Below are 27,066 nucleotides of genomic sequence, written 5' to 3'. Positions count from 1 at the left end.
AAAAACTAGGTACCATGGACTAGCCAAGATGACACAAAAAATTAACCATCACAGCCATTAAATTGTGTATCTTCATCTTTCAATATTTCTCAGATTGGTTCCTTCTTTTGTTACCATTGCCTTATTTGAGGCTTGTGTTATTCTCACTTAATTAAAAAATATTTAACTATGTATTACACACTGTGCCAAATGCTGGAGATACAACTGTGAATAAAAGATAGATTGTGCTCTAGGGACTTTACATTCCAGCCTTTCCTTGCCGTCTTCTGTCTTGCCTCCTCCCAATACATCTTTGCAAATGGATGTCTGTGATCACTGCCTCTCTCATTTTAATGTGCTGAGTCACCTGAGGGACTTGTTAAAAGGCAGCTTCTGATGCATTAGGTCTGGGACGGCTTGAGATTTTGCATTTCTATCAAGCTTCCCAGGTGTTGCTGCTGGATTAGGAACAAACTTAGAGTAACTGGACTGTAGAGTATCTCTCCAAAGAGATCACCTTTTTAAAATGTGTATCTGTACACTCTCTGAAAAGACACACAAGAAATGGGAAACAATAGTTACCACTGGAAAGAACAGAACGGCCGACAATTGTACATTCCCTTTTATAACCCGAATGATGCACTCAGTCTGTGTGCTACATATTCAAAAACAAATTAAGAAGACAGCAAAAACAAAATAAAGTATCTCCAACTGTTCGCTTTTAAAAACCCTGCCGTGGAGCCCAGCGACCCACAGGTCGGAACGCAGCTTAGCCTCTCCGAAGCCCTTCATTAGGAACAGTTTACCTGCTGAGTTTATCTCCAATTCACCCCTCGGTCAGGCCAGGCACCGCTGGTGTCCTCTCCACCGGAAATGCACCTGAGCAAACTTCACTGGATATTTCCAAACCCCAGCTTCCGCAGCGCTCCTCTCCCGCCTCCTCCCCACTGCCCCCACGGCTAATGTCGCCTGTTTATATGCATTAACCTCACAATGCTGCTGTCTGCCTCAGTCAGCACACTGAGCCAGAACTTATTTACGCGTCTATCTTAGCTCCTTGACTGTGCGGCCCTTGAGGACAAGGCCAGAGCGCACGCCGGGCGCAGACCGCGTCCCGAGGTTATCCTGCGAGAGAATGAGTCCCGCGCCGGCCGCCGGGGGCTCGCAGGAAGGGGCGATCCCCGAGCACCGTGCTCGCTCCGACCCCTGCGAGACCCCGGCCGGGCCGATCTGCCAGGCGCGGAGTCCGCGCACCCGGCAGGGAAGGCGGCCAGGGGCCCCGCCCTCGGCGCTCGCTCCTTCCCGGGCGCGCCGCGCACTCCGGCTTCCAGGCCCAGGGCCCCTGGCCCGGCGCACGGCGGCGCCCTCCGGGGGTTGGGGAGGCCGGTCCACCGTCCCCGTCCCCACAGGCGGACATGGCGTTCAGAGCCCGGTTCCGAGCGTGGGGGTCTTCTTGGCGTCCGCCACCTGCCACCTGCGGCGATCAAAGGGACCGACCGGCCGGGGCGGGGGTGGGAAAGGCCGGGAAGGGAGGCGAGGACCGGCCAGGGCCGGGCGAGAGGCAGCGCTGCTAACTTTCCTGCACTCACGCTCCTTCCGCGGGGCCCAGGCTGGCCGGGCGGCCTCCACGCCGCCTCCTCTCTCCCGCCCCGCGTCGCTGGGCACCGAGTGCCCCGCCACGCCCTCCCGAGCTCTCCGCGGCGCCGCCAGCCACGTCCCACGCCCCCTTCCCGCCCGCGCGCGTGTCGCCGCCGCCAGAGGGGGCGGGGCCGGGCCCGGGCGTCCAGTCAGCCACGGTCCCAGCGTGCCCTGCGCGGGCCAACGAGAGCGAATCCAGTGACTCACCCCCGCCGCGCTCGCTGCTCGCTGGCTCTCCCCTCGCACACGCTCACGCCCGGCTCGACATGGCGGCGGCGGCGGCGGCGGGGGACTCGGACTCCTGGGGTGAGGGGAAGTTCCGGGGCCGGGCGCGGGCCCTCGCCCCGGCTGGCACTAACGCGGCTCGCTCTCTTCCGTAGATGCGGACACGTTCTCCGTGGAAGACCCGGTGCGGAAGGTGGGGGCCGGCGGTACGGCCGGCGGGGACCGCTGGGAAGGCGAGGACGAGGACGAGGACGTCAAGGTGGGTGCGGGCCGGGGCTGCGGGCTGCGCCGTCGCGGGCGGGAGTTGCCCACCGCTGAGCGGGCGGGCGGACTCTGGGCCCAGGGGCGCCGCCCGGGCCTGCGAGCCCTGGGTCGGGCGCGAGCTTAGGGCCCGACGCTGCCCTCTCTCCCTCCGCTCGCCGGCTGTGTGGCCGGGACGGGCAGCGTGGCCTTTCGGATTTCCTCAGCGAGGCGGCGGCCCTGCCCCAGCCCCAGCCCCAGCCCCGGCCCTTTGTCGGTCCGCGCCCCGGCCTGCATCCCACCCGCCAACTGGCGACGGGAGGTGACAGCAGCGGCGGGGCGGCCCACGTGCAAACTTCGTGGTCCGGAGCCTCTGGCCGCGATGAGGCTGGCGACGCGGGGATGGAGCCCCGGCTGGTCCCATATGGGACACCTCGCCACGCGCCCGCCTGTTCGAGCGCCTGTCTCCCCAGAGCCAGTCATTCATTCAGGTCCCCGAAGGCCCGGTTGTAGAGTTGGTACAATTAGACAAGGGAACTATTGTGGCTTAAGTCTAACTTTTTCACGCAAGAGAAAGAGAAATAGTTAAGCGAAATAACTTTTCGCCTCCCTGCCCCACACCCTGTGGTGAAAGGGTGCACTGAGTGCTGAAAGGGCCGGCAGTTACTGACCAGAACCTGGGGAGTCCGCAGCGACCGGAAACCGTGAAGTTGACAGAGTGACATTCATCTTCGCACGAGAGATGGGAGATTTGGAGGCTGGATTGGAGAGGGGCCAGGGCATCCTCTCAGGTGTGACCCAGATTTACCCTCCTGGTTCACTGGTGAGCACCCCTGGGGGCTTAGCATACGGCTTCAGAAACACGACTATGGCGTTTTTAAAAAGTAGCTTCAGAAGTCTCAAGCCCATCGTGTGAAGACTCTTATTCATAAAGTTCTCAAAATTTTTAAATATTTGTGCAGATTAAGTTTTGTATGAATTGGAAAATGGTATTTCGTGGTTTGGGGTTCATTTAGTGAATGTTTCACTCCCAACTTCTACTCGTTGGCATATACTTAATTCTACAAGTCCTTCTGCTTGGGTTGAAAAATTTTAAGCTAGAAAATGACTATTAACTTAATACTTAGTACTGCTTTCTCCTGAGTCTGATGAGGTGAATGTACAATTTCTTGAACAACCTGAGGTTCAGAAATGATGGGAGCTTTACACACATTGGTGTTAATAAATGAGTGTTGTTGTTGTGAAAGTACTTAGACATGGGAATGGATTATGTTAACCCCTTCGTTGCAAGATATAAGTTACTTCCCTACATTGTAGAACATTTTCTGTTTGGAGCATTTAGTTCAGATTTGCCCTTTTAATTTTTCTATGTATACTTGGATGCAGCAGTTAAGATACCTGTTAATGAATATTGGAAATAAATTACCAAATGAGGAGAAAATATTAGAGAAATCTGGACAAAAATATCAGAAAATGAGGTTTGAATGGAGTAATCTGGGCTGATATCATGAAGTAAACTGCCTGAGATTATTGGATCTGTGGTATTAATCCTGATAAATGTAATTCTAATTCTGACCACTTGGAATTAATTTTGGAGATTTACGAATTTAAAGGACTATAAAAGTCATCTCACCAATTCACTCTTTCAATGCAGAATTTCTTTCTTTTATACAAATAGCTTATTTATTTTACATAAACTTTGAAGTTGATCTTGGAGAAGAAAGCTGAACTTGTCTGTTTTATTTCCAAGTTTAAATGTTGGATTATTTGTTGAGTTTCTTCAAGATTCTCATGATAATGATATCCACAGAATAGTTTGACTCCTGGACTCTAGAATGGACAGACCTGGGTTGATATTGTTGCCTTGACATTTTTTATATTTGTGGTCATAAGCAAGTGTTTGATCTTTGTTTTAGTTTTCAATCTGTAACTTGTCATTATGGGAGCTACCTCAGGGGTTAATTTACATTTTAAATGAGATGGCAGGGGAAGCATTAAGCAGAATTGCCTGATACATGGTAGGCACTCAGTAAATGTTAATTGTCTCTTTAAGATACTGTCTTTTTCTGGCTAATGGAATGTATGCTTAGGCTGTTTAGATCTAGTATTGGGGTTTATTTTGTACCACATTTTTTATTTCCTAAGCTCAGAAGGATTAAGTTCTCGCCATAGTGGCAGTTTACTGTGAATTTTATGGGTTGTTTTTTTTTTAAGGTCACAAAGTTTTCTTTAATTATTCTTTGGGGGAAGGGACACCACACTTCTGCTCAATTAAGAGAAACATTTTTATCAGCACAGAAGTCATCTTTATTTTTTCTACTTACAATGCCATGAATTCATAGGGAATGGGTTCCAGCAGCTCAGGCTCCTTCCCATTGGCTCTCACAGAGTGTGCTTCTCTGGGTGGAGCAGGCTGACGCTTCAGTTGAACCCAGGTACCTTTCTCGTTGGCTTCCTTCTTTTTCTGATCATTTTCCTTCACATGTTTCAGGAAGCTATCTTGGCTCTTAGAGTGCCGAATATGCTCAATACGTACATTAATTCTCTTGGCAAGAATCTTGCCCTTAACTTACTTGTTCACAAAAAAGCCAACTGCATGCTGGGTGACATTGTTCACTCTTCCAGTTTTGCCAGGGGAACATTTGTGGGGCACTCCTTTTTGAACAGCACTCATTCCCGTGATGTCCACATTATCACCTTTCTTGTAGATTTGCATATGTGTGGCCAAAGGAACAATTCCATCTTTTCTGAAAGGCCTAGAGAACATATAGCAGGTGCCTCTCCTCTTTCCCTTTGTGTTAGTCACTTTGGCAAATTACTGGAAGATGGCAGTTCCGGCCGAAAGGCTGAATTTTATATTTTGAATGGAATGACCAAGTTTATCAAGCAAGGTTTTGCTTGCTCAAATTTTACCAATCAAAGTTGAATTTTCTCTCCTTGGATGGTAGTAATACCACATATCTGAATTCTAATGTTATAGTACCTAATCCTTTCCTAAGGAGATGCAAACAAGGCTTAGTTTCCATGAGATTGAGTAATCACCGTCCTTAATACAATATGTGAATTTTAAAAAATGTTTTCATTGATTTCAGAGAGAGGAAGGAAGAGAGAGAGAAACATCGATCGGCTGCCTCCTGCATGCCCCCAACTGGTGATTGAGTCTGAAACCTGGGCATATGCCTGACTGGGAATTGAACCATGACCTCCTGGTTCATAGGTCATCCCTCAACCACTGAGCCACACCAGCCAATATGTGACTTTTTTAAAGTCTTCAGAAGATATGGAGAAACAGTAAGTTTTCAGTTTATATCAGTATCTAGTGTTTAACCTTTAAGAATATAGATTTAGACTGGCTGCGCTTCCCAGCAGCCGACGATCCTGCTATGCCTCCCGCCAAGACCTCACCAAAATACTGTCTCAAATGGAACACGCTATGGAAACCATGATGTTCACGTTTCATAAGTTTACTGGGGATAAAGGCTACTTAACAAAGGAGGACCTAAGAGTACTCATGGAAAAGGAGTTCCCTGGATTTTTGGAAAATCAAAAAAACCCTCTGGCTGTAGACAGAATAATGAAGGACCTGGACCAGTGCTGAGACGGCAGAGTGGGCTTCCAGAGCTTCTTTTCGCTAATCGCTGGACTCACCATCACATGCAATGACTATTTCGTAGTACACATGAAACAGAAGGGAAGGAAGTGAGCAGTTATTTTGCCCTGATAAGAGTTCTCCCAATGTGCCCCACAGCTTTCCCCTATATAAGAATTTCATGAACAGATTGGGACCCTTAAAAAAATGTACAAATAAAATCCCACCCCATTGACCAAGAGAAAGAAAAGCCAATAAAGCCAGATAAACTTTTGATTTTTATATTGCTTGTATCCTCTTGCCCCCCAATAAACAAGTTTCTTTTAAAAAAGTATATATAGATTTAATGACATCTGTAATGTCCTGAGGAATGAAAGGAAAACAGGTCTTTGTTACAGTAATTTACTCCAGTAGTTTACTATCTTTTAGTAGACATTATAGCATTTTGCTGCGCTTGACTTTTAAAATAGCTGTCTGACAAATGCAGAAGTGGTTTAGGTAAAACTATGGAATTGTTAATATTAGTGGAGGGAAAGCCTATGTTTCTTCCACTTAAAAAGGTTAGAACCAGGGAGCATACTTTCCTGTTACACTGGCTTTATTTTACTTTTCTTACTGTACTGATGTTATACAGAGGTTGTGGGAGGAATTGTTCGTTTGGTACATATTGCTGGACTCCTTCCCTGTTGCTGGAATGATATGTGGGCTGTGTTGACAAGAAGGCAGTGAGTACCTACCCACTGCAAGCTGGGATAGTACAACTTTTACTGCATTTTACTAGTCTCCCAGCATTTCAGTAGAACAATTAGAAGCTAGATTTATTCAAAGAGTGTACAGTTTGTTTTGAGAAAACTGCTTCTGATTGTGTTCAGCGTCTCAGGCATTTGCTTCTATAACGTTATAGAATTTCTTATGAAGATCCTAGAGTTGAAAACTGCCTGCATCGTCCTACCCATTGAACCATCTGTTAGGATCCTTTATGGGTTGGTAGCTTAAATCTGTCACAGTAAGGACATTTTTCAAGCATTGGAAATAGCACTTCTGAAGCAGGGGATCTATGTTTAGAGAAATGGGAAATTGTTGGGAAATATTCAGAAGGTGAGCATTTTGCCAGGAAATGGGTATCTTGAAGTATGTGTGTAACTTATGAAAAATTCCAAACATATACAGAAGTAGAAAGAAAAGTTTAATAAATTCATGGCCAATCTTCTTTCTTCTATATCCCCACTTACAGCTCTCCTACCCCAACCAGATTTTTTTTCCCCTGACTTGAGGATATTTTTCCATTGATTTTTAGGGAGTGGGACAGAGAGGGAAAGACAGAGAGAAACATCTATGTGAGACAAACACATTGATTGGTTGCCTCCTGATTGAGCCCCGACCAGGGCCTGGGCAGGAGAGGATCCTGCAACCGAGGTATGTGCCCTTGACCGGAATTGAACCCGGGACCCTTTGGCCCACAGGCTGATGCTCTATCCATTGAGCCAAACCTGCTAGGGCCCAACCAGATTATTTTGAAGAAAATCCCAATTAAATCATTTCAATACCCTGGCATTTTTTTAAAAAAAGAATATGTTTATTGATTTTAGAGAGAGAGGAACAGAGGGAAACATAGATCGGCTACCTCCTGCACACCTCCTACTGGGGATTGAGCCCACAACCCTGGCATGTGCCCTGACTGGGAATCGAACCAGCAACCTTTTGGTACATGGGACAACACTCAATCAACTCAACCACACCGGCCAGAGCAATACCCTGACAGGTTTTATAAATGAAAGTTTTTAGTTAGGAAGCATGTTTGCTATTGAAAAATACTTACATACTGTTATTGTAGTGCTGGAACACTGAAAATAATTAAGCTACTTGGTTAGAGTTCAGTGTCTTGATCTAGATCTTGGTTAGCCAGGAATTTAAAGTAGTATTGATTGATAACAGTTCAAAATATTAGACAGGCACTGAGATGGAATTCAGCTGAGTGCTAAACTATGCATGATAGGATGTTAAAAACTTAATGAAATTAAATTAAATGAATGATTTGGTTTCCAGAGACCAGTATAGCTCTAAGATGATGGAAGAATCTTTGAACTTCTTTTAAAAACTGAACTTGGCTGGGAAGTCCAGCCTTGACAGGGGCCATTACAGAGTTCTGAGGCCTCTCAGAGCAGGTTAGAATAGCTTAACAAAACACTAGGTAGGCCCTAGCTGGTTTTGCATTTTATCTGAATTTATTGTCGACATAGGCCTGCAGACTGAAGGGTTGCGGGTTCAATTCCGGTCAAGGGCACGGACCTCATACCTTGGTTGCCGGCTTGATCCCTGCCCCAGTCGGATGTGTGCAGGCAACAATCGATGTCTCTCACATTGGTGTTTCTCTGTCTCTCTCCCTTCCACTTTCTCTGAAAATCAGTGGAGAAAATATTCTCTGGTGAGGATTAATAACAACAAAACACCGGCCAGTGAAAGGCTCTTTTCCTGCAAGAGGTTATGCTTTAATCCAAACTGAAGAAAAGGGGGGAAGAAGTATATGTTAGTGGGCTATGGCTATGGGGCAGAAAAATTTTACTGCTCTTGAAGCTACTTCTGTTTGACGATCTATAAATATATCTTGCTTAAGTTGGAAAGCATTTTCGGCCCTAAATGTGTTCTCTAATTGCATGTGACATTCTGTAGTTGTACATTATAAAAATGACAGACCAACCAACTACTGGCCGAATTGTTATAAATAAAAAGAAAGCAGGGCTTAAAATTTTTGTTTTGTTTTCAGTTCTTAGTTCAATTGGAAGCAGTTTTTAAACTTGAAAAGCAGCCATATCTCTCAGAGAAATGGCTCAAATGATGTTGGGTGTGTGTCTGTAGGAGAAGAGTATAGATAAGCTAGTTGTAGTTTATAAACAGCCTCTGTTCTGAGGAAGCTAGCCATTTTAGGAGATAAATTGTATGTAATAGTTGGAAGATGTATTGGCTACCTAAAATAACTTGGTAAGGAATTTAATTGGATATTGATAGGTAGTCTCTTGAAGCAAATAACCATTTAAGGCTTACTAAATTATAGACTTACTCCCTATTTTAAGTGTTAATTTTTTAGGTCTCTAGGAATCTTTTCTGCATTTTATCTGAATTTATTGTCAGCATTTACAAAGTCCTAATGTTTACAGAAAATTGGGCAGATTTAGACAATTCTACCTTACATTTACTTTTAGAGCACCTGCATATTTTATAACTAGGGAAACAAAAACTCTTTTTAAGTTCCTGGGGAAAGCTACCTGGCCTTTTGCTTCGGGGATTATATCTATTTGGAAATGTGACCAGTTTCCTTTTTTTTTTTTTTTTTTTTTAAGGAAAGCAAGCAAGAATTTATTGACCACAGCAAAAACTCAGGGTAGTGACACAACGAAGGGCATAGAAGGAGCAATAGTGCCTAGGCTGGGCTGCTCTGGCTCACCTGGAAGTCAGAGAAAAGGGGGCCTTGGGGACAGGTTCAGGGGGTTAGCCTGGGACGAGCTGCTGCTGCCCATTGCTCCCCTGGTTGCAAGTCTCATGGGGTCCCTTACGGGTTGCCGTGGTCGGCAAACTGCGGCTCACGAGCCACATGCGGTTCTTTGCCCCCTTGAGTGTGGCTCTTCCACAAAATACCACGTGCGGGCGCGCACATACAGTGCGATTGAAACTTCGTGGCCCATCCGCAGAAGTCGGTTTTCAGCCGGGGCGAGTCTATTTTGAAGAAGTGCTGTTGATATTTGGCTCTGTTGACTAATGAGTTTGCTGACCACTGGGTTAAGAGATACTTGCCTGTGGGGGAAGGGAATGTGGAATTCTGTGTAGTCTTACTATGTCTGGCTGATGAGACAGTTTAACTTGACTGTCTGAGGGAGCAGTGATATGGTAGGGTGGGGATGATGTTTTAATGGGAAAGGGAATCAGCATTGGAAAAAATGCTTTGTTGCATGTTTTTCTCTATTTCGTAGTTATTGGAGTGAGGAACTGCTCATTTTTCAGCCATACTTCTTCCTTCTTAGCCTTTCAGTACCCGAGATGCTAGACTAGTTTCTTAAAATTAGTATAAAATCATCACAGGTAATTTGAGATGGGTAACTTATGTAGTTGTAGCTGGGCATACTTTCTTTGTAGGAACCATACCCTTCTCTTTGAGGAGATTCCAGGGGAGCTCATTCATAACTGATTGAAAGAACAAATTTTGGTGGGGAGGGACCTAGTTCCCAGATAGTTATTTTATATTTCATGACATAGGTTAGAAGTCATGTTTACCATGACACTTTAAAGGAACTTTGGTCCATTCAGAACATGTTCCTTCATTATTTTTCACTGAGATTGTGGGGTAGCTATTTCTGTCTTTGTAAAATGGGGATAACACCATCTTACAGGGCTTTCGTGAGGGTTACTGTGTTACATATTAAGTCTTTGTACAGTGCCTGGTGTGAAGTAAGCACTTAGTAAATGCTACTATTATTATTATTATTATTACTATCATCATCACTATTAGAGTTGTGAATATACACTTCCTGGAAATAAGCAAATGGTCCTCTTATCTGAAGCACTGCCTAAGCAGCATGCCACTCACAGACCCAGCTCTCCTGTATTCTGTGAAGATTAAAGCAACAACATGTCTGGTAGTTAACTTTTATTTTTAGTTCGCTGGTTCCTTTCGTCTTATGGTGTATTGATATAAGGACCTAAGTAAACCAGAAAGGTAATGCAAACATTTGCTCTCTATTTTCTAACTCTGTTATCTCAGATGTCCCAACAATGATTAGCTGGTTTTCTTTTTTTTTAAACCAATAACACAGGTTTAATATTTTATTTTTCAATTACAGCTTACTTTTAGTATTACTTTGTATTGGTTTCAGGTGTACAAACAGTGATTAGACAGTCATATATTTTGCAAAGTGTTCTCCCCAGTATTTCCAGTGCCCCTCTGGTACCATACATAGTTATCAAAATTTTCTTGGCTATATTTGTCTATGCTGTACTTTACATCCCTGTGACTATTTTGTAACTACCAATTTGTACTCCTTCCCCCTCTCCCAAATATATTTTTTCTTGATTTCAGAGGGGAAGAGAGAGGGAGAAAGAGAGAGAGAAATATCAGTGATGAGAAAGAATCATTGATCAGCTGCCTCCTGCACACCCCACACTGGGAATCAAGTTCGCAACCTGGTCATGTGCCCTGACCTGGCTCATAGGTTGATGCCCAACCACTTAGCCACACTGGCCGGGCCCAATTTGTTCTTCTTAATCCCTTCACCTTTTTCACCCAGTCCCCCCAACCCCTAATCTGCTCTTGGTTTGCTTTCATTCTGTGAACTGAGCTATGGGTTAAATTGCCAAGGTAAAGTGATTATAAAAATATTTTTACTTTTATACAAGTTCTTTCTACTGTGCTGCAGACCTCATGGCAACCTTAATTGGGACTTTTTGTTTCTTTGGTGGACATACAGATTTTTATTGAAAATCAAGGCTTGTGAAAAGAAAAAAAAGAAAGAAAGAAGGCTTGGTTGGCTCTACGGCCACCATGTGGTCACAAGCTGGCTGCCCCCATGTGGTCACAAGATGGCTGGCAGGGGAGGGCAGTTGCGGGGGGGACCAGGCCTGCAGGGGAGGGCAGTTAAGAGCGACCAGGCCAGCAGGGGAGGGTAGTTGGGGGCAATCGGGCCGGCAGGGAGCAGTTAGGTATTGATCAGGCTGGCAGGGGCGTGGTTAGGGGCGATCAGGCAGGCGAGTGGTTGGGAGCCAGCAGTCCTGGATTGTGATCAGGGCCTAAATCGGCAGTTGGACATCCCCCCGTGGGAACCTAGATTGGAGAGGGTGCAGGCTGGCCTGAGGCACACACCCCTCCCCCCAGTGCATGAATTTCATGCACCAAGCCTCCAGTATTTAATAAAATAAAAATAAAAATCAAGTTTTGCCCTGGCTAGTGTGGCTCAGTTCAAGCCCTGAAGGGTTGCCGGGTCAATTTCTGGTCAGAGCACTTGCCTGGGTTGTGGAGCTAGATCCCCAGTGGGGGGAATGTGGGAGGTAGCTTATCAGTGTTTTGCTCTCACATCGATGTTTCTCTTTCCATCTCCCTTCCTATCTGTCTAAAAACCAATAAAAAATCTTAAGAAAGAATCAAGGCTTGGTCAGTTTATATATCTAGACTGATTTAGATTTTATGATCTGTCTTGTTATAAAACCAGAAGCGCAGTGTCATATTTAAAGCACATTAGTCAGCCTTTGCATCTTTTAGTAGCGTCAGGACTGCTTGCTCTGAATCTGCCATCCTATGGCTCAAATTCAAATCGTGTGTCATAGTGTGCCTGGTGGTTGCTTAGACAATGTCCAAGCTACCTATATATTAAAGCCCTATTTAAACACAGGGCTGTGTCTATCCTTATTAAACTTAAACCTTCTGAATTCTTTGGAGCCTTTAGAAAATTGTTTGATAATTGGTTTCTTTTTAGCTCAACGACTGTTATAGGTAGAAAAGACAGAATATAGATCTACCTTAAAGTGTCCCACTCAAGTTAGGGAGTGTGTTCCATGAAGCTGTTTATCAGTTCTCGACTCCTCTTAAATATTGAGTATGCAAAAGAGTTCTTGTATTATTTATTTATTGTATTATTTTCCATACTAACAGCTATGAATCTAGTTTTGCCCAACCTTGCACTGTATTTAATTCAGTAACCAGGGTTGTGCTATATGGAATACTGCTTGAAATAATTGAGCCAATGGTTAGAATGTTGGATGTTTTTACATATGGGAAAGTAAGAAGGATAAAGTACTTACATTTTTATTTTAAAACTATGAATTTGTAATGGGAGGGATGAGGACACATTTGTAATACCTTAACTAATAAAGAATTAAAGATTAAAAACACACACAAAACTATGAATTTAAGAGAGGGTTTTAGTTTTGGTTTGGTTGTCCTGTATGATGTTTTTCACTTTTATTTAGTGATGGGGGGGGGGGGAGGGTGGGAGAGGGAGAGAAGGGGGGGAGAGGGAGAGGGAGAGAAGAGAGATAAACACTGATTTGTTGTTCCACTTATTTATGCATTCATTGGTTGATTTTTTTTATGTGCTCTGACCTGGGATTAAACTCGAAACCTTGGCAAATTGGGATGATGCTTTAACCAACTGAGTTACCTGGCCAGGCTTGTGTTTTAATTGTTAATGGAAAAGCTTTTTTTATGGAATTAGACAATTTGATAAGTTAATATGGAAAAAAAAACATGCAAGAATGGCAGGAAAACACTAAAAAATCTACAAGAGGAGACTAGCCCTAGCTTACATAAGAACATACTATAAAGTCTATGTAATTAATTAATGCAGTCTGGTACTGGTGTATGAAGAAACAATAGGTTAATGGGTTAGTATAGAAAGCAGATATAGACCAGATACTATGAAAATATAGTATATTGTAAATGACGGGGCAAAGATGGACTTTTTAATAAATGATGCTGTGACAACTAGGTAACCATTTGGAAAAAGATAAAATAGGTCATATTTCACATCATACAAAAGAAACTTCAAATGGATCAGATATCTAAATGAAAAAAAGAATGAAATCATACACGTTCTAGAAGGAAATTCCTTGCTGTAAGAAAACCAAGAGGCAATAAAAGATTGATAAATTTTAGTGCATAAATGTGGTGGGGTTCATAGCACCTTAAAGAAGATCAAGGCAGTGATACCCATTATCTCTCCTGCTATTCACATTGTGCTCTAGGGGTTTAGCCAGTACAGTTAGATAAAATGAATCAGTTGTGGAGACATAGAATTGGTAAAGAAGAATTAAAGGTATAATAGCTCTTGTTTGCAGATGATATGATAGTATACTTTAAGAACCCTAGAGAATCAATGATAAAACTAAGTGGTAAATTAGTATGGTAGGCTATAAAATTAACATAGCTAACCAGTGTCACCTCAATAAATTCAATTAAAACGTTTTAAAAAAACAAAACCACAAACAAAAACCTACTCTAGCCAGGTAGCTCAGTTGTTTAGAGCATTTGTCCCCACACGCCAAGGGTGCAGGTTCAACCTCCAGTCAAAGCATATACAAAAAACAACCAATCCTATATAATAAAAGGGTAATATGCAAATAGACCAAATGGCAGAACAACCAAACAATCAGAGCGTAATATGCTAATGATATGCTAAGGCTGCTCAACCACTCCCTATGATGTGCACTGATGACCAGGGGGCAGATGCTCTGACCGGTAGGTCAGCTTGCTGCTGGGGTCTGGCTGACTGGGACTGAGCGAGATGGGCCAGACACGCCCTGGAGCCCTCCCTCAGTCCCTCCCTGGCTTGATCGTGCTCCGGTGGGGTCCCTCAGCCTTGGCTGTGCCCTCTCGCAATCTGGGACTCCTTGGGGGATGTTGGAGAGCTGGTTTCAGCCGGATCCCACAGGCCACTCCCCTTGGGAGGGCACCAGACGCAGGACTGATTGGGCGAGAGTCCATGGCAGGCACAGTGGGGCCAGGATGAGCAGGAGCGGCAGGTAGGAGCTGCAGGTGGCGTTGAATTGCAGGTGGGTGTTGAACTGCAGGTTTCGGCCCAATCTTCAGGCCACCCAGAGGGACCCCACCCATGTATGAATTCATGCACTGGGCCTCTAGTGAATGTATAAACAAGTAGAACAACAAAATCAGTGTCCTTCTCACTCCCTTTCTCTTTAAAATAAAAACCAAAACCAAAAACTAATAGTTTTTCTATACACAAATAACCAGTTAGAGGACATAAAAGGGAAAAAAACACAGCCCTATTTATAGTAGTAACATGGAAGATGAAATGCTTGAGAAATGTGCAAAAATAAAATAAAAGGAGAAATGTGCAAAGCCTAAAAGATAAACTTTAAACCAATCCTTGAAAGATACAGAGGTCAACTTGAACAAATGGAAAGATAGTCCTTTTTCTTGGCGAGAACAGCTTAACATAAGATGACAGTTCTCCACTATCAATTTATAATTTTTTAAAAATATTTTTATTGATTTTTTTACAGAGGAAGGGAGAGGGATAGAGAGTTAGAAACATTGATGAGAGAGAAACAGCGATTAGCTGCCTCCTGCAGCCCCCCCACCGGGGATGTTCCCACAACCAAGGTACATGCCCTTGACCGGAATCTAACCTGGGACCCTTTAGTCCCCAGGCCAACGCTCTTTCCACTGAGCCATACCGGCCAGGGCTTAATTTATAAATTTAATGCAGGACCAAAAAAATACCAACAAGCATGTTTCTGTGGAGTTAGACAAGTTGATAATAAAGTTCACATGGAAAAGTAAAAATGCAAGAGTTATTAATGGAAGTTCTTTTCTTTAGGATAATTGGGATGATGAGGAGGAGGAAAAAAAAGAGGAAGCAGAAGTAAAACCAGGTGAGCCACTGGGGTTTCTACATTTTTGGTTTTATGTCTTGGTGAGTATCTGGTACTTAGGTTAAGACAAATGACAAAAAACTCACGAAACTGAAAATTTTGGTATTTAGAAACCAAACATCCTTTCATTCCCACATTATTCTCTTCTCCCTGCATCTCTTCTCTCATCTCAAAACATAATTAGATTAGATACATGCTTTTTTTTTTAATATTATGAGAGAGTAAAGGGTGTGGTATCATGGTTGAATGATCTAAGTCCTGCCTAAAGGACTATGGGAAAATATGAAGGCAGGTGTGTGGATCTTAGGGGTCAGGTTAGAGAGGAAAAGGGGAGAGTTCCAGAACTTTGCCATCCTTATTTGCCAAGAAATCACCATATGAAATTGAAGCTGGGAGAGGGTTGGCTTCTTGAAGTATATAAGTATCATGTCTGTCTCATCCATAAACTGGAAAATATTCAAAATAATTGATTTAAAAATTTCTTTACTTTTAGAAGTAAAAATTTCAGAAAAGAAAAAAATAACAGAGAAGATAAAAGAAAAAGAACGGCAACAGAAGAAAAGGCAAGAAGAAATTAAAAAGAGGGTAAGTACTATTGATTGTCTAAAATATAGAACTCTCACATCAGTAGTAGTACAGTGTCTTAACAGGCAACAGATACTACCTTGCAATTTGAGGGGCTTTGTAAAGACGTTAAATGTACACCATCAATAAGTTAATCCCAAAACTGAATTTGTGGTTTTTACAAAAACCAAACCTAGAAACTTTATGTATTAGAATGCCTTTTAAGTTTTCACAAACATTCGGGAACAGTTATAATTGTGTAATGACCACAGTCATATAAAAAGTGTCCGTTTCTCTGCCAGGTACTGTATGTTTATTTATTTATTTATTTATTTTATTTTTTTAAATTTCTTTATTGATTAAGTTATTATATATGTGTCCTTATCCCCAAATTACCCCTCAAACCCCCCACTCATGCCCTCACCCCCATTGTCTGTGTCCATTGATTAGGCCTATATACCTGCATTGTAAGTCCTTCGGTTGATCTCTCCACCTTACCCCCACCCTCCCCTACCTTCCCTCTGAGGTTTGACGGTCTGATCGATGCTTCTCTGTCTCTGGATCTGTTTTTGTTTATCATTTTGTTGTTCATTATATTCCATAAATGAGTGAGATCATGTGATATTTATCTTTCTCTGACTGGCTTATTTCACTTAGCATAATGCTCTCCAGTTCCATCCATGCTGTTGGAAGTGCTTCTTATTGTTTTGATTTTTGAATCATTTAAATGTGTTTTCTATTTAAAAAAAAAAACAACACAAATTAATACAAGATTCCTGATCTTGTTCCAAATATTCAACAACAAAAACACATAGTTATCAATAGCATGATGAATAATCATACACCTCACAGTTGTTAATATTTCGCCATATTTGCTTCATCTATTTTTTGCCAAAATAAGATAAATATCACACATTATGCATTTTACAATACTTCAGAGCAGCGGTTGCCCACCGGTGGTCTGCAGACCACTGGTGGTCCATGAGGTCCAAAAGGTTGGCGAATGCTGCTGTAGAGGTAATGCTGTGTGCTTCATATTGCTTCACATCACATCAGTAGTCATGTAATGTCTGTCCTATTATTAGTGATGCTAAAATTGATCACTGGGTTAAAGTTGAGACAGCCTGATCCTTCTCATAAAATTAGGTATTTCTTCTGGCAAATAATCCAATTTCACGTTAGCTTCTCACCCAATAGTTTTGTATCACTGATGATCATTGCCTAATTATTTCATTAGATATTACAGAATAGTGATTTTTCTCATTGTGACTTAGCTTCCCTTTTTTTTTGTCTGGCTTTTTTTTCTTCTTTTGCTATTTGGTTCCTTTGGATATGGTTTGTACTAGAAAGAGTAAAAGCTTAATTCTTTTCCTTTTAATTATAAATTTTCACAGTAAAGAGGGATATAATAACTTCATGTGGTGAAAAATGAAGGATTTTGTGGATTTTGAGTAAATTTATGGACTTGGAGATTTTTATAAATTCATTGTGTTTTACTAACATAACAGTAGTTTTTTTGATGGTCAAACTGTCCCAACTTTGGCCAGTAGGAGTCCCTTTAAGTAGTTTCTAACTTTATCCTTTTGACAGGGACCCCATTAGTCTTTGAAAGCTTCCTTGTTTCTGATACAATAAGAAGTGCCAGCCTTACCCGATAAACATTCTTCATTAAGCCTGGAATTAGCTACTCCTCTGAGGTTTCTTTTAGTGGAAAATAATATATAGAGGCCAAATCTAGATGCCTGTAGTACTTAGTGTTACTGTGATAGCCTACACCCCTTTTCGTGGATTAATAAGCTAGGAAAGTAAGGTGTGTATGTGTGATCATTAGTTCATATGATATTTTTTCTTATTCTGACAACACTTTTTTATTATTTCTTTTACAATACCAATATTACTAACAAGGTAGAGCTACTGAATGAATTTTAGGATTTCCTTGCAGTTCATTTTGAGCTTTGAATATGTCCTGCTAAGGATGTATATTTGTCCTGGGTTCTAAAGTCATTTGAATTCTCTTCCCAGTGGCATTATGTCTAGTTTGGTACACTTTTTTGTTTGTTTGTTTTCAGTTTTAAGATATTTATTTATTTATTTATTTAATTCTCACCTGGGAATCAAACCCACAGCCTTTTGGTATATGGGACGACTCTCCAACCAACTGAGCTGGCTATGGCTTAACTTTATTTATTATTTCTTTAAATATATTTTTATTGATTTCAGAGACAAAGGGAGAGGGAGAGAAAGAGATAGAAACATCAATGATGAGGATCATTGATGGGCTGCCTCCTGCATGCCCCACACTGGGGATTGAGCCGCTCCAGCATGTGCCCTGGCCAGGAATGGAACCATGACCTCCTGGTTCATAGGTTGACCCTCAACCACTGTGCCATACTGGCCTCCCATCTATTTTTTCTAATTTTTTAAAATTGTTTAAATTATTACATATGTCTCCTTTTTCCCTGATTAACCCCCCCCCCCCCCCCGCCTCCCGTTGCTACTCCCCACCCCCCAGGGCAAGCCCCCACCACCCCAGTGTCTGTGTCCATTGGTTATGCTAATATGCATGCATACAAGTCCTTTGGTAGATCTCTAACCCCTACTCCCCTGCCATAAATCTTTATTGTTAAAAGTATTACATATGTTCCCTTTTCCCCCTCATTGACCCCTTCCAGCCCGCCCCTCCATCCCAGGCCTTCACCACCCTATTGTCTTTGTCCATGGGTACATACAAATCTAACATAAACCTTACTTTGAATGTACTCAGTTTATCTTAGGCCAGGTATTGAGTTAATATATATTTAGCTTTGATGCAGGAAATACTTGATGTCAACACTTAACTGTTAGACAAATAAGTCAAGATACTTCCCGAAAAGTGTTTGAGATTTCCTAACTTGGCATAATGCACTTTCTCATTTCATCTTCTCCATGAGAAATAAAATGATTATTTCAGAAGTGGACTTCTGAATCAAAATCCTCAAACTGCATAGGCATGGATAATTATGAATGACACAAATTCCCTTCACTTTTCCCACTTGGATAAATATTGTCGCAGATTTCCCCTTATTATAGTAAAAGCAGTGTGTGTGTGTTGTAGAAAATTGTATCATAGCATATAGAAATGTTAACTGTCATCTCAGTGGTGTGTGATTGGGAAATAAGTGTTTTTATGTCTGCATATTATTATCATATGGATATGCCATACTTTATTTAACCATTTGGCTATTGAACATTCAAGTTGGTTCTAAATTTAGTTGAAATTATAAATAAAGACTTGATACTTATTACCAAGTTGCCCTAGGAAGATTGTTTCAGTATACAGTGTTAGCAGCAGAATGTGAGTGCCATTTTCACTCTGTCTACAATCTCAAATCTTTTTTTTTTTTTTTTACAATTTCAATTCTTTAAAAAATATATATATATATTTTTATTCATTTCATAGAGAAAGGGAGAGGGTGAGGGAGAGAGAGAGAGAGAGGGAAACATCAATGATGAGAGAATCATTGATTGGCTGTCTCCTGCACGCCCCCTACTAGGGATAGAGCCCGCAACCCAGGCATGTGCCCTTGACTGGAACTAAACCCAGGACCCTATCCACTGAGCCAAACCAGCTAGGGCTCAATTCTTTATTTTTAGAAAAGGTTGTAGAAATAAGCTCAGTCTTCCTGGATTCGAATCTCAGCTCTTTCCCATTACAAGCTGTGTTAACCTGTTACCATGGGCAAGTTGCTTAACCTCTCTGTGCCTCAGGTTTTTTCCCTTTAATATTAGGATAAGAATATCTAAAATGTTTAGAAGAATGCCAAAATGCAGTATGTATATACTTTTAAGTGTTTGCTATTATTTATGATTACGTGTGCTTATAAAAAAATTCATAGAAAATAGATGTACTAGGTCCACCTATCATGATTCCAGCCCTTTTAAAACTTCACTTCTGTATCATTTTAGTTAGAAGAACCTGAAGAAACAAAAGTACTAACACCAGAAGAACAATTAGCAGATAAACTGCGGCTAAAGAAATTACAGGAAGAAGCAGACCTTGAATTAGCAAAAGAAACTTTTGGTAAGTGGGAGATACTGAAGTTTCAAGTAATTATTGTGAAAATCTTAGTAGTTATGAAAGTTTAGAAAACATCTTTTTTGAAGAAACATATTACTGGCTAATTTAGGTATTAGCAGTTTTTATTCTCTTTATATTTGAGGTTTCAAATGAATTATGGTAGAGTGAGACACATATTTAGATTTTTGAATAATTATGTTTTGAGTATTAAATAAAATATATTTTTCTAAACTATGTTTTCAATTGATTTTTTTTAGAGAGGAAGGGAAAGAGAGAGATAAAAACATCAGTGAGAGAGAAACATTGATCTGCTGCTTCCTGCATGCACACCACCAGGGATCAAGCCCATAACCCAGGCATGTGCCCTGACTGGGAATCGAACTGGCAACCTCTTGGTTCATGGGTTGATGTTTAACCACTGAGCCATACCAGCCACGCCAAATAAAAGATTATTAAGATAAAAGTCATTGGACCCAAATAAAGTCTACCACTTTGTAAAATATATTTATCAACGGTGTGAAATTCGGATGGAATGTGAGGTCTGTAGCTTTGAGATTTAAATACCAAACTACCTGTAGGGCTGTCCTGTTGTCTTAATTAAGTCTGAATAAGACTTAGTATTGCATGCTAGTGCTGGGAGAGAGGGGTGGTGGTGAGAGGGTAGTATTCCACTTTGATTGTGCCTTCTTGTGCTCAGAGTAATTTCTTTCTGCAACCCTTCTTGGCCCTCACCATGCCCTATCTCTACCAGTGGTTCTCAACCTTCCTAATGCCGCGACCCTTTAATACAGTCCCTCTTGTTGTGGTGACCCCCAATCATAAAATTATTTTTGTTGCTACTTCATAACTGTAATTTTGCTACTGTTATGAATCGTAATGTAAATATCTGATATGCAGGATGTGTTTTCAGGGGTCGTGACCCACAGGTTGAGGACCGCTGCAGACGGCTTCCATTCTGTGCGCCATACCTGCAGCTATGGTTAGTGCATGAGATAAAAGACATGTTCAAGGTCCTGTAAATAGATAAGTTCAGAGTGTCCCAGGAGGAGAGTTACATGGCACAGAGGGTAAAAGAAAGGAACATGCCCAGAGAAAGTAAAAGCTCTCATTTTAACCAAGTTTATTGTTGTCAGCTATTGAGTACTTTGTAGAGTAGAAGATCATATTGAAACAAATAACTGGAAATTGAAACCTAGAGCCAAAAACAATCTAGTTTTCCCCTCATTCCTTTTCTTTAAAACAATCAGGCTGACTGTAGTAATCATTTCCTTTTTATGGGAAGTGTGACCTTATCTTTCACTGGGCCACTAGTAATCTCAAGAGATGCTGTTGATGCTCCTGTCTGCTGGAATGTGCTTGCAATGTCTTAACTGCACTCATCTCATCACAGAGGGCACTCAGCCATTCTCTTGTGTCTTCAAGGATGGTAAAAGCTGCCCATGTGTTTATTAAAGAGAAGGGTTTATGTGGTACCCATAAATCCTAATATAGGACACCAATTACAGATTAAAAGGCCAAAACATGCATACATACAGTCATTGTTTGGTTAATAGGATTTCAGTGTTGTGTTTTTCATATTAAAATACTGAATCAGTGGCATTGTTAACAACTAATTTAGACTACTGAGGACACAAAAGTGTACCGACATATTAATTTTTCTATTGGGATTTAACACATGGTTTGCTCCTGCTTAGCTTCTAGAGTTAGTTAGCTGGATACTTTCACAGAAACCATCGTTTTCTTTGCTTTTTTCCTTCTCTCCCCACTTCACTCTGGGCTGTTCTTGGACAGATGCCTTAAGAGCACTCTTTTGTGCTAGGGACTCCTTTGGCATGGCAGTCTGCCAAAGCCTGTGGGCCCCTTTTTAATCTCATGTTTTTAAATGCATAAAACAAAACACACAGGACTTTACTTACAAAATAAATCTTTTGAAATAAATATTGAAATAGCTCTCAAAATATTAAAATAACTTTTGATACAATAATTACATGGTTCTTTAATATATTGAGTAAGACCTAGAGCAGGTCTAATAACTAATGTAATTTTAAAGTAATAATGACTGAATAATGTTTCACGATATCTGAGACAACTGTAATGTGAAAGGAAAGTATCTGATCTCTGTTGGTAACAGTCAGGTTTTGCGTCTGTGATTTGTTGCTGATAATCAAAATGGAAGGAAACTAGAGGTTAGTAAAAATGAAAGCTATAATTTTTTTCTCATCCAAATTCACAGGCCCCTTGAATTCTGTTCAAGGTCCCAGGTTAAGAATTTCTGCTTTAGAATGATGTAGCAGGGTTGTTCAGGTATCTCATTGGTTTATAAACTTTAAAAATATCTTTCTGATATTTGCAGTGCTCCCTTTCTATTACAGGTGTTACTAATACAGTTTTTGGAATAGATGCTATGAACCCATCTTCGAGAGAGGACTTCACAGAGTTTGGAAAGCTACTAAAAGATAAAATTACACAATATGAAAAGTCATTATATTATGCCAGTTTTTTAGAAGCCTTAGTTCGAGATGTGTGTATTTCATGTAAGTAATTCTAATCTCTAGCCCCTGCGGGTGGATTTTAGTAAGGGCACACTCAAGAAGATGGAGGTTGACTTTTTGCGGGGCTGCGAGGAGGAATGCTATAATATACAGACTTAGTATTTACTTTTTATTTTTTTTTAATTAATTTATTTTTTTTTAAATATATTTTATTGATTTTTTACAGAGAGGAAGGGAGAGAGATAGAGAGTTAGAAACATGGATGAGAGAGAAACATCAATCAGCTGCCTCCTGCACATCTCCTACTGGGGATGTGCCTGCAACCCAGGTACATGCCCTTGACCGGAATCGAACCTGGGACCTTTCAGTCCGCAGGCTGATGCTCTATCCACTGAGCCAAACCGGTTTCGGCACTAGCTTATTCTTTTATCTAATTATATCTTGAAAGGGGCTAGGAAGTGTCTTTTGGGGAAAATGCTCTCTGGGCATATAAGATTTTAGAGCTGAGATCACAGCAATTGTATGTTCCTTTTATAAATGAAGAAGCCTGTGACCAGGTGCAAGTCGCTCAACAGAGCTAGCACCTATTCTCTGGGTCCATGGGTGTGGTGCTGTGCCCTGAGAGAGGAGTCAGTCACACATTTCAGAGGCTGGGTGTGGGAGTGACAACCAGGGGTGGTGTAGCACCAATACAGTAAGGGACTGGTTCTGCTAGTATTTACTGTTTTTAACACATTGCGTACCGCATAGAAATCTCTAAGACATACGCCAGGGACCGCACGTTTTTGGGCAAACTGCACGTTTTTTAAATCATCATAATGCACTTTAGGTGTTGTTTTTCAATAATTATAACATTTTTATTTACGAAAACAATTAAACAATTAAAGTTCCTAGTACTTTTTTAACGTATGGTACTGTGTAAAGTATTTTCCTCTATGAAGAGGGACCAAACAAAATTTACATAAGTATCTAGATTCGCTCCTTTTTCCATGGGCGTGAAAAACGAGAACACTCGTGAGCAGTCCTTAACAGATGGCGCGCAAAACACGAGAAAACTCCTGAGCGGTATGAAATGTGTTAAGATTGGGGAAAAGGAATTTTACATAATGGATTTTAAATTGGGTTTTGAGAAATTATTACTAAGTTGGGGGTTATTTGATGAGTTCTATCCCCAGAGTTGGTCTTTTCTGCATATACTATTTTTCCTGTTTTTGAAGGAGCTCCCTAATCAAAACTAGATACTTTTTTGGTAGCTAAAAACTGTTTTCAGCTTAATATTTTTATAAAGATAGGAGGATATATTGTTGTTCACTAAAAGATGTTGTCTCCTGGTAGGACACAGATTTCTGAGATAGCTACTACTTTCATTCTAGTTCCTGTGCTAGAAAATGGAGACTCCAGGAGGTGGGGAGTTGTCATCTGTAGGTTTAAGAATTATTATTCCATGTTCATTCACTGAGCATCAAGGATGTTATGGAAGGGCATGGTTATCTGTATGTTTGGTGGGGAAAGGAGAATAGGAGGGAACACTGAGCTGTAAAGGCACTTAGTTTCTCTTTGGTTAGCATTGGTGTCTTGGTGATAATAGGTCATTATAAAGATAAATTTTTGTTGCTGAGTTTGCCATTTTATTCTATACTAGAGGCCCCACACACAAAATTGTGCAGGGAGGGTCCTAGGGCCTAGCCTCCTGTGATCAGGGCCATCTTCTGCCTGTTTAGCAGTCCCAAGGCCGAACACCACCTCTGCTGCCGGCCGGTCAGACTGTTGGGATCACTAGCTCATCCCGGCTGCTCAGGGGCTCAGGCCTCTGGAAAAGCAGGCGCTGGCGACTTCACCTCCATGTGCGTGCACTGGGCCGGCTGCTGATGGAACACGCTGCCCACTTGGGGCCGCTCATGCGGGCGCCGCCGCTGCTGCCGGGCTTGAAGTCCTGACGGAAGCTGCAGGGCACACCCACGACCTACCCGCCTAGGCCTGAGCGGGCAGTGCGTTCCCTCAGCGGCTGGCCCGGCACACGCGCATGGAGGTGAAGTTGCTGGCGCCTGCTTTTCCGCAGGCCTGAGCCCCCGAGCAGCCGGGGATGAGCTGGTGATCCCAATGGCCTGACAGCCAGCCCAGTCCTCCCGCCACCCACCCCGATTCCCCTGTTCACCATCGCTGATCCATCGGAGCCTGTGGGCCAGGGGCAGGGACCAAGAGGTCAGCCATTCTGCCTGTTCACCAGTCCGTAGTCCCGCCCTGCCCTGCTCACGAGTGGGAGGGTGAGTGGGGGGAGGGACCATCTCATGGTGACCGGTCATTTGGTCGTCACAGACACTGGCTTTATATATATATATATATATATATATATATATATATATATATATATCCTATATAATAAAAGCCTAATATGCAAATTGACTGAATGGCAGAACGACCGGTTGCTATGGTGCACACTGACCACCAGGGGGCAGATACTCAACGCAGGAGCTGCCCCCAGGCCCCAGGCCAGCCAAGGTGGGTACGAGCTGGGGGCCCTCCCCCCAAACCCCCCTCCCCTCCCCTCCCAGCGCCCTACCAGTCAGCCCACAGAGGGAGGTGGGGGGTGGGGCCAGCAAATGGGCAGTGCCAGGCCAGCCAAGGCAGGTGCCAGCGGGACCCCCCCCCCCCCCCCAATCGCCCTGCAGAGGAAGGCGACTGGTGGCGGAGGGCAGGGCCAGTGAGTGGGCGGGGCCAGGCTGGCCAAAGTGGGTGTGAGAGGGGGGCCCTGATCACCCTGCTGGTTACCCCACAGATCGGCCCTGATTGCCGGCCAGGCCTAGGGACCCTACCTGTACACAAATTTTGTGCACCGCCTCTAGTATATGTGATAAAAGCCTAATATGCTAAGTGTCCGGTCGGCCGTTCAACCAATCAAAGTGTAATATGCTAATGATATGCTAAGGCCACACAACAGCTCGCTCTGACGTGCACTGACCACCAGGGAGCAGACACTCCAACTGGTAGGTTAGTTTGCTGCTGGGTTCCGGCCCATCGGGACTGAGGAAGATGGGCCGGACACGCCCTGGAGCCCTCCTGCATCTCTCCTTGACCCCGATTGCGCACCAGTGGGGTCCCTTGGCCTGGCCTGTGCCCTCTTGCAATCCAGGATCCCTAGGGGGATGTTGGAGAGCTGGTTTTGGCCCGATCCCACAGGCCAGGCCAAGGGACCCCACTGCTGCACAAATTCGTGCAACGGGCCTCTAGTTTTTAATAGTTCTGATTTGTATACCTGGCCATATGTCAAACAGGAGAATTACAACCTTTTCAAAGATACTGAAGTTCATGATAGACAAATTAGATTTCTCATAGCACATGGGAAGAATGTATATTTTGCCTTTACTTATTCCCCAAAATGATTAAAAGTTAGTGGCATACTTTTTCTTTTATAGTGGAAATTGATGACTTGAAAAAGATCACCAATTCACTGACTGTGCTTTGTAGTGAGAAACAGAAGCAAGAAAAGGTAAGAGCAAGATGTGTGGGGTGATGTGTATTTCATGAGGATGGTGGTGCAGGCATAACATTCTTGACAAGCCTGGGAAACTTAAAGGTCAAGCAGTTTACCAATACCATTTAAATTGGAATAGAACAGTGTGAGTGTGAGTGACTTTTACTTTTTTTTTTTTTTTCCAAACAAACATGTTCACAGTTTTGGTTTCTGAATTAATAGTAGAAATTGCCCTGGGTTGTCTGGGAATCTCCCTTAGAGAATTGAAGTTTTTCTGTGACCAGAGACTTTGGTGTCTCTTTGAGGGTTGCTATCCCAGATAAGAAACACTTGGTAGATCAAGTCTCATGAATTGACTCTCTTTTATCTTTAGCAAAGCAAAGCCAAAAAGAAGAAGAAAGGTGTGGTTCCTGGAGGGGGATTAAAGGCCACCATGAAAGACGATCTGGCAGATTATGGTGGTTATGATGGAGGATATGTACAAGACTTTGAAGATTTCATGTGACATTTTATCTTCTCTGGTGTCTTCTTTCTGTTGCCCACAATCCCTTCAACATGTAGCACAACTTCCTTTCCTTTCAGTTCTGCCAAATGCTACAATCAGAAGTGCAGTATCTTTTGTGCTGGTTACTTAACCCCTTGACACTTAGGTGCTAATGTGCAAATGAGGGAACTTGGATCTTGCTGCCAAGGGGTTAAAATTGGGAACCTCAGTTGCTACTAAATCATAGTTTTAAAAAACACACAAACTTAATAATGTTGTCATTGTTGCTATCTGATTCTATAGCAGCAGTCACTAAATTGGAAACAAAGGTTGCAACATGACAAGAAATTGTGTAGTATTGACCAGCACCAGTCAGTAATACAGCCTTAACCATACCTCCTTGAACTACTTCATAACTTGTCAAGAAAAGCAGTTTGCAGCAAGGGCATGTGGTGTGCACCTAGTATTAAAATTGCTTTGTCTTAAAATTGAGCGTGAGGATATTAAACATACATTGTGAAGAAGACTGCTTTTGTCAGAGTGAAGATACAGCGGCTGAAAACTACTAGTTTGATACTTAAAAATTGACCAAAACCCTCCACTTTGAAGCTGAAGAAGGTAAACCTCTCCGTTACTGTATTACAAGTTGTGGAATCTCTCGAGTGCACACTATCAGCCTGTTCTACTGATGAATTGCTTCAGATGGGGGAGGGGAACCCTATCTGCTTTATTTGCCTGATTGAAGTGTCTGAGGAACAAATCTCCTTTGTTCTTCTGGGCTGCAATGGAATAACTTTAAACAGGGTTTTGGCATTTCCTTTCCTTTATAAAACATGCTCAGCAAGCTGCACCAGTTAACTAGTTTGGTAAATTGTTATGTTAACAATTATGACATCTGCAATGTTTTATAAAGCAACTAATTTAATAAAATCACTATTGTGAGGACTTAAA

General features: G+C 42.4%; 2 protein-coding genes and 2 pseudogenes across 2 annotated transcripts in view; 2 read left to right on the top strand and 2 right to left on the bottom strand.

Annotated features, from left to right (window-relative positions):
* The first annotated feature begins 1,813 nt into the window (after window positions 1-1,813).
* Window positions 1,814-27,066, top strand: EIF3J (eukaryotic translation initiation factor 3 subunit J). Its single transcript, XM_070423538.1, has 8 exons — window positions 1,814-1,923; window positions 1,998-2,101; window positions 14,992-15,046; window positions 15,540-15,631; window positions 19,556-19,670; window positions 22,040-22,201; window positions 25,573-25,646; window positions 26,005-27,066. Exons 1-8 carry the CDS (start codon window positions 1,884-1,886, stop codon window positions 26,134-26,136), a joined length of 774 nt encoding a protein of 257 aa, XP_070279639.1. The 5' UTR covers window positions 1,814-1,883; the 3' UTR covers window positions 26,137-27,066.
* Window positions 4,286-4,891, bottom strand: LOC139003234 (large ribosomal subunit protein eL21-like; annotated as a pseudogene).
* LOC139018665 (protein S100-A10 pseudogene) lies at window positions 4,952-6,033 on the top strand (annotated as a pseudogene).
* SPG11 (SPG11 vesicle trafficking associated, spatacsin) overlaps window positions 15,647-27,066 on the bottom strand; it is a 112,292-nt gene continuing 100,872 nt past the window's right edge. The window contains exon 41 of the mRNA XM_070423533.1: window positions 15,647-16,346. Coding sequence (XP_070279634.1) covers window positions 16,330-16,346 — 17 coding nt within the window. The 3' untranslated portion in view covers window positions 15,647-16,329. The remainder of the gene's footprint in view (window positions 16,347-27,066) is intronic.

Source organism: Myotis yumanensis, unplaced genomic scaffold (assembly GCF_028538775.1).
Source record: "Myotis yumanensis isolate MYYU_CA2020_CCGP unplaced genomic scaffold, mMyoYum1.0.hap1 SCAF_1, whole genome shotgun sequence".
Lineage (NCBI taxonomy): Eukaryota > Metazoa > Chordata > Mammalia > Chiroptera > Vespertilionidae > Myotis > Myotis yumanensis.
This window is presented reverse-complemented; position numbering and strand designations above follow the sequence as displayed.

Coding starts and splice junctions, on each gene's coding strand:
- EIF3J (XM_070423538.1), top strand. CDS start 1,884: ATGGCGGCGGCGGCGGCGGCGGGGGACTCGGACTCCTGGG. Junction 1,924..1,997: donor GGGGGACTCGGACTCCTGGG/GTGAGGGGAAGT, acceptor TCTCTTCCGTAG/ATGCGGACACGTTCTCCGTG. Junction 25,647..26,004: donor AGAAACAGAAGCAAGAAAAG/GTAAGAGCAAGA, acceptor TTTTATCTTTAG/CAAAGCAAAGCCAAAAAGAA.